Below are 7612 nucleotides of genomic sequence, written 5' to 3'. Positions count from 1 at the left end.
TCATTTCAAAGGGAATTTTTGAAAATGAGCTCTCATGGGTCATTTTTAGTGGAGCTTAGGGACTTTTTCACCTGCGGAAAGGTCTTTAACAGACTTAAACACTATTTTCTTGTTATAAGTGAAGACAATTGGAGATTATTTGTGGTACATTGTTTGTGATGGTTTTGGTGGCACAGTAAAACGCTCGACTGCAAGGACCAGTCTTCAGACAAACTGACAGCAATCAAATATTGACTTCACTCCAGATGTTTGAGTGAGCTTCACAAAACATAAACATTTATAAAATGTTTTATTTTTTTTACAAGCTCTAAAGACATTACAAACCATGAACTTACTTCGAAACTAGAAGAGCGCTACAGCAAGACAAAGACTGTGAACGGCACTAGATCACACCACAGTTTCATTCCAGGGTCAAATGGTAAATTAGAAATGAGGAGAATATCTCAAGATCATTTATGTTCTGAAGTGTCAGTTTCTGAAATACACAATGAGATTGTGCAGATTTCTCTCTGTCACCAGGTCAATACACTGCATGTATTTATGACATCAGGTGGTTCATTGGGAATATTTCAGAGTGTTCAGATGAACACTGTGATGTCTATGTGAGATTATTGACTGGAGATGACAGAACCTTCATGTGGCCTCCTGAACATTGACAGAAACATGTTGGTCCCATTTTAACACAGAATCTGTTGTATTAAGGTTCCAGAAGTTCAGGAAAGAAGAGCACGGAATTATCGTCTTGATACTGCAGATTATGACAGGATCCAAACATTACATCTGAAGTTCTTTAGTAGTTAGGAACACTTAGTGTGTAAGATCCCAACACACATGATCTACATGGAGGTATTTTCCGCTGAGGTTGTTTTTCACACTGAATTTTTAAAATGTGATTTCTAGCCGATGAATAAATAACAGACTAGATGACTGTATTTTGGTAACTTTGGTGTCATTATCAAATTTTTTCTTGTTAATGTTACTGCCTTCTTGTAATATTTTTGTGCAAAAACAATTTACATATGGTGATACTGAAAGTCATGGTTATAGAATCAGAGACTTTGTGATTTAATAGGTATTCCAGTTGTAATTTGCCTTTGATCAGTTTTCATCAATACTATCTACAGCTCCTAGGGGAGATTCCTTGAAAACGGCTGATTTCATACGGACTCACCCTATACTATACAAACTATGGATATAGACTGTGAAACGTGAATGTTTTGATTTTGTTTTCAAAGCATCACAAGACTGTCCCCCTCTCTGCTGTCTGACCAGCCACCCCCCCACACACACACTAACTGTCTGACCAGCCCCTCTCACAAACTGTCTCACATGCACAGACCTTTGTAAAGGTAATATGTGTTTTTAAAACAAATTGCTGAAATCCCTCTTTCTGTAGATTATTTTCGCTCTACTTTTCCAATCAAAATTCAACTTTTAAAGCTTTAAATGATTATTGGTGCTGACTAGGCCAGAGCTAAACATCTGAGCAGTAGCTTCCATAACCCCTTGAGAACCCCTTGCCAGAACTGGACAATTACTGGCCCCAAACAAACCCAGTGCACACTACACCACACTACACACTACACCACACTACACACTCCACATTACACACTCCACATGTGAAACCATCTAATATGAGGCTCCTGCTCTGTTCTAGAACTCTCTTGGTTCATTAACCCCTCACAGCCCACAGCCTTTCCCCCAGGACACAGCTCTGAAGACAGTTGCAGACAGGAGTAGACAGGAGCATACATGAGTAGACAGGAGCAGACAGGGGTAGGCAGGATCAGGCAGGAGCAACTCACCGGATGAACAGGTTTTTACTCTTGGTGTACACTGGATTCTTAGTAAATCTACTCTCTTCTACACCGGCCCGATTTCCAGAAACAGTATTTCAGATCAAATCTCACTTCAAACAGCTGGAAATCTGGGACATGTGTTTGTTGTGAAGCCAGTTTAACCACAGAAATGCTCAGAACAAGTACGCTGATGGTTCATGGATTCAAATCTGACAGGAGACTTTGGGCTTTCTGATCTGTGACATAACAATCTAGGGACAATTAAAGCAGAGTGATTTCTGAGGCTCAGACAACATGACCTATTAAACAGAATTCATGAATCAGGTGTCAATAAACAAACATGACACACTCGCATTTCCTTTTGTGTCCATGTTTTGTATGAGGGAACAGCAATAGCAGCTCTCCCTGCTGTAGTGGTCAGAGTCTGGACAGAGCAGTGGTCATGCAGCACCCGTGTGGCCCTACCTGCTGTCGGGGAGGGGGGGCTCTATGGGGAATCCTCACTCACAGAGCGTCCAGTCAGCTCCTGTGTATCCGTGCTCACTGTGTCACTGTGCAGGAGCGAAGTGAGGAGCACAGGGCTGGGTCGCAACTCAGTACAGACAGGGAGGAGGGGAGGGGGTGCAGATGGGTGTGTGGGAGGGGGTGAGGGGCAGGGTGGGGGTGGTGGTGGTCGGGGTAGGGCTATTCCTGTCTGCTGTCAGATCCACTGTCAGATCGCATGTCCGTGTGAACCCTCTCACTCTGCCCTGGGTGAGACCTGAGACATGCCCGTGGACAGGGGGGAACAGAGGGGGGGCACGCTGGGGCTGGTACAAGGGGCCCGGCAGTGGACGGCACTGGAAAAGACACGTCTCAAAGCCTGTCTAAATGATAATATATGAAGGAATGAAAAAGGCCTGAACTGTCTGAAGCATTTTTCTTTATGAAGCTAAAATCTGTATTAAATGGAGCTCAACAGTGACCGTCTCTCCAGTTCTACGGTTCAATTCTCCACTCATTTGTTTCTCATAGATTTGAAAAAAAAAAAAAAAAAGTTTTAAGACATTGCAGACTAACCAGCTACGTGGTCACCAAAGACCTGATTAGTCATGAGCTTTCAAACTTTTCATATACATTTTATTTTGGGTTCACTGTTGGGCTCCACAGGTAAGTTCTAGTTCTGTGTTTCCCAGCCAGGGACTAAACATGAGCTCTTTGGAATGGTTTTCAATTTTAAAGTAAAATTTAACTAAATTACTTTAAATTTTATGTACTAAACATTACAATAATCTAGTATTGTAGTGATTTAAGATTTAAGATTTAAGGGCTTCGAGGGTACTTGGAGTGTGATATAATGCAGTATATAAATCAGGGAGGATTCAAGACACACATACACAAAAAAGATTGAGAACTGTATTTCACAATTAGCTGTTAAACTCATTTAAGAATGTATATTTTACCCATACCAGGTCATGATGTTGGACCCTCAAAAAAACAGCACTGGAATTGTATTTTATTTTCATTTGTGGATATTATGAAGTCTTAATACTCTATAATCTTTCTCTCTCCGTGTCCTCTTTCTCTTCACCGGGCTTGTTCTGGTCAGTTCCTTGTCAGATTGATTCTAATGAAGATTTATGAACACTGACTAAAACTTCATGGATGACCGCCTGGTGTCACAGAGTCACACTGGAGTGACTGTAGTTTTGTGTTGGTGACTTCTGTGTGCAGTATTAAGTACTCACACTCACTACTTTTACTCTTGCACACCTGGAGTACAAATACAATATATAATATATATAATATATAACTCCCAGATTCTCTCAGATCCCAGTAACATGTGGAGAAGTCTGTACTCTGATACCTGCTGCATGTAACAGCATGAGAGGTGTTCAACTGCACGACGTAAGAAACAGACAGGAAAATACTAGACATGTGCTGGGACGTGTTGGGCTCTTTGAGCTGCTGTAGATGGGGACAGAGATCTCACAGGTTTTATGGCAAAGACAGTTGTTTAGCACTTGGTGTTCTCTGTGAGTGTACAAGTACTGATTAATCATAGAGCTATAGTACATACTGGTCATAGAGTTATAGTACTCATATTAGTTACAGAGTTATAGTACTCATATTGTTATAGAGTTATAGATAAATGATTCCTGATACTTACATTGATCATAGCATTGGAGGTGATGCGGAAGAGTGTGGCCCTCTCGTTGACGGCCTTGATCTTCTCGGAGCCCTCCAGTGGGCCCCTAAGAGCCTCCAGTTCAGTGAGAGACCTCTGCAGTGCAGCCCCGTGTTTAGCGATGAGCTCGTTACAGGTGCTCAGGTCCTCAAGTTTACTGCCCAAGAGCTTCAGGGTCCCCTGCACCTCGGCCTGGTCCGACTGAGATGCCTGCTCCTCGTCCCCTGACTCATCTGTACACATAACATCACACACAACATCAATAACATCACACACAACATCAACAACATCACACACAACATCAATAACATCACACACAACATCACACGTGTTGAGAAACACAGGTTTGTGTTTTCTTCTCTTAGACACTCTGGATTTTCACTGTGCTGTTATTTACCTATATTTCACACAAGTGATAAAAAATGCATGCACTGGATTTTTAAATAGTGTCTTTCCAGTTCTCCATACTCCTTAGGACAGAAGGAAATCAAGGACCATGTCGTCACCTGCTGTAGTGCATCCAGGGCTCCACCCTGGAACCAGGCCTGGGGTTTGCTCAACCAGTCCACATGTGCTTTGTGGATCTGGAGAAGGTATTGGATCATGTCCCTGTATGGAGCAGGAGCTGTGTTTGCATTGCTAAGTCAGACCTGTTCCTGTGCATGTGGGACTCTGCCAGGGCTGCCCTTTGTCACTAGTTCTGTTCATTGCTTTTATGAACAGATTTTCTAGGTGCAGTCAGGGTCTGGTTTGGGGACGACAGGATCTCATCTGTGCCATTTGCAGATGATGTTGTTCTGATAACTTCATCGAACCAGGACCTGCAGGGGCGTGTTTGAGGCTGAGTGTGAAGCAGATGGGAGCGGAAGCTCCTCCAAATCTGAGGATGTGGTTCTCAGGAAAAATTGCCCTGGGGCAGAAAGAAGTGGCACAGGGGTCAATAATCTTACCTCAAACCAAAAAGGTCCAGGGTTTGATTCTAGGTCAGCGCAAGAGCTGTCTGTGTGGAATTTGTATATTGTCCACATTCATACTCAGCAATTCAACGATCCCCCATCCAAGAACAGCCTAGGCCCAGCTCGGTTTATCTACTTAGATCCAGCAAGATCGAGCATTGACCAGCAGGTCAAGAAATAATCTGAAAGTGTACTTTACTTTGAGTTTAGTTGGACATAAGCATCATTACAATATTCATTTTGTGTAAACACTGTGATCACTGAATATGTATATACTGAATATATACTATGAATAGGAACAGCAGAAGTACTGTTGTGTTGTGTGCATGCTATGCCTCGGTCTTTTGTACGTTATTACTACTCTGTTGCATCAGGGAGGGCATCCAGAGTAAAAGTCCCCATTTATTTATTAGGTCACACAGTAACATTATAGTTATCTGAAGTCAAATAGTTTTGTTATCTGTGTGGTGGAGAGAGTGTAAAAGGATTTCACTCATCATGACGTCTGTACAGCTGCAGGGTTTCCTCTCACAAAGACACAGCAGCTCAATGTGATTCATTCAGAACTCGTGCCAACGTTATATTTAGCTCAGAAACATGACGTCCTCTAAAAGCACACATTTCCTCTTTCCTTTCCTCTGACAGCAGGGGGCAGTGCGGCGGCTCCATGTGGGTTACTGCAGGTCAGAGGAGGAGAAGCACATGACAGCAGACACCAGAGTCATCACAAAAACAACTCCATTTCAATATTATAGGGGAAAAAAACAACTCTCTGTGCTCATTCTATGTTTTGATGCCACATTAATTATCTAAGAATCAAATAACAATGTCTAATATCATCTTTTAGTCAACTTCTGACCTCATCAACTGTTCAGGAAAGGTCCAAATTTGTAGTTCTCAAAGTGAGGAACTATTTAAAGGGCTATTTTCTGATCTCTATTTTCTGTTCTAATGTCGTTTCCTCATCACAAACAGACCTGGGGTTGTGTTTTGTTTCATTCACATGATTAGCACACAAACTCTACATATTTATTTCTTCTCTCAAACAGAAAACACTCTGTTCCACCTTGTGATGTCATGTGGTAATATGTATTGTAAATTTCATACCCTTTCACCAGAATCATTTGGACTTTGAACTTTGAGCCTGGTATTGCCAATATCTAAAGGTAAAAGGAGCTGTTACCCTGGAAACTTCACAACATCACAAGGTGGAATAGAGCATTTTGAGCTTTTTAGATGTAGATAGACTAAAACACGCATGAATGAAACAAATCACAACTCCAGGTCTGTTTCTAACACATATTGAAGCTCACAAGAGTCAATTTCTGTATCCTTGGCATTTGTCAAACACAAACACACAAACGTTTCCCGTGATCATTTCTATCAGTGACAACATCAACAACATCTGGAAGGGCATCTGACACACCACATCATCTGCATCACTCCAAACATTTAACCTGTCTCCATGTCAAACAGTCAGTGTTGGGAAGGTTACTTTTAAAATGTATTCCAATACAGATTACAGATTACATACCCCAAAATGTAGTTTGTAACAGAATCCATTAAATTACTTAAAGTGAGTAATGTAATTTGATTACTTTGGATTACTTGATATTGTCTTGCTTTTTAAAACTACATGAATGTAGCAACCACATCCTGAAAATTCTATTGTTTGCTGTAGAACAGCAAAGACGAGGATCTTAACCTAAGACTTTTGTCTGCTAAAAGAAAATAAAAAGTCCAGTCTTTCCTGAACCGCATAAAAAATATTATTGATAGAGAAATGATTTTATATGAGATCACTGCTGCCTTAAAGTATGTCCACGTACTGTTAGTGTCATAATGTTTAGACCTGGTTTATTCCTGGTTTAAGTCCTGCTTTTAGTCCTGGTTTAGACCTGGTTTCAGTCCTGGTTTTAGTCCTAGTTTAGACCTGGTTTTCGTTCTGGTTTAGTCTTGGTTTTAGTTCTGGTTTAGTCCAAAATGTGAAGAGGAAAATACCACCATGTAATCCATTTATTTCAACAATTGAAACAGTAACTGTAACCGAATACAGTTACTCATAATTTGTACTCTGATTACATAACATGTAATCTATTACTCCCCAACACTGCAGACAGTACAGGGACACAGGAGGACGTAATGTGAACAAAACAGTTCATAGTTACCAGCAGAGGGCGCAGACATCTAACCAAAGCTCTGTGGGAAACCTCTTTGTTCTGTCCACTACAGCATATCAACAAGGAACAAGTGCTCAAACTGCAAAGTGTAAATCCAACCAAGACCTTACATATATCCTCACATTTTAAAATCAGTGTTTGTCAGGGAAATGTATGAAGACAGCACCAAAAGCCTTTGAAATGAGCTGAGCAGACATGTCACATCAAAATCACATGACCACTCTGAGGAAGACCGCTGAGCAGTCCAAACCACCAGGGAGGAAAACAAACTAAACCTGCAAATCAAATAAGCTCTGGGACAGTTCATGTTGGTGCATCTGCCTGTTACTGTCACTGTTTCATTTTCTGTTGCTTAAATCTACTATTCTGTTAAAGTGAACATAACAGGTTGGACAACTCATGTGACTAAAACAGAGTTAAAATCATTATATTTAAGATTTTACACAAAATTTACTTTTCTTTCCCCAATTTAGCTATTTATTAGGTTTTAGTTCCTGATTGGAAATGATG

General features: G+C 41.0%; 1 protein-coding gene across 1 annotated transcript in view; it reads right to left on the bottom strand.

Annotated features, from left to right (window-relative positions):
- The window catches only part of osbp2b (oxysterol binding protein 2b), a 39541-nt gene extending 32340 nt beyond the window's left edge, over positions 1–7201 (bottom strand). The window contains exons 1-2 of the mRNA XM_055161811.1: positions 7091–7201; positions 3949–4199 (exon numbers count right to left, since the gene is read on the bottom strand). Coding sequence (XP_055017786.1) covers positions 3949–4199; positions 7091–7109 — 270 coding nt within the window. The 5' untranslated portion in view covers positions 7110–7201. The remainder of the gene's footprint in view (positions 1–3948; positions 4200–7090) is intronic.
- Positions 7202–7612: the final 411 nt, after the last annotated feature.

The sequence above is a fragment of the Boleophthalmus pectinirostris genome, unplaced genomic scaffold (assembly GCF_026225935.1).
Source record: "Boleophthalmus pectinirostris isolate CB_2022bp ecotype Guang Dong unplaced genomic scaffold, ASM2622593v1 HiC_scaffold_4, whole genome shotgun sequence".
In the NCBI taxonomy this organism is placed as follows: domain Eukaryota; kingdom Metazoa; phylum Chordata; class Actinopteri; order Gobiiformes; family Gobiidae; genus Boleophthalmus; species Boleophthalmus pectinirostris.
The sequence above is the reverse complement of the archived record's forward strand: the minus strand, read 5'-3'. Positions and strand labels throughout refer to the sequence as shown.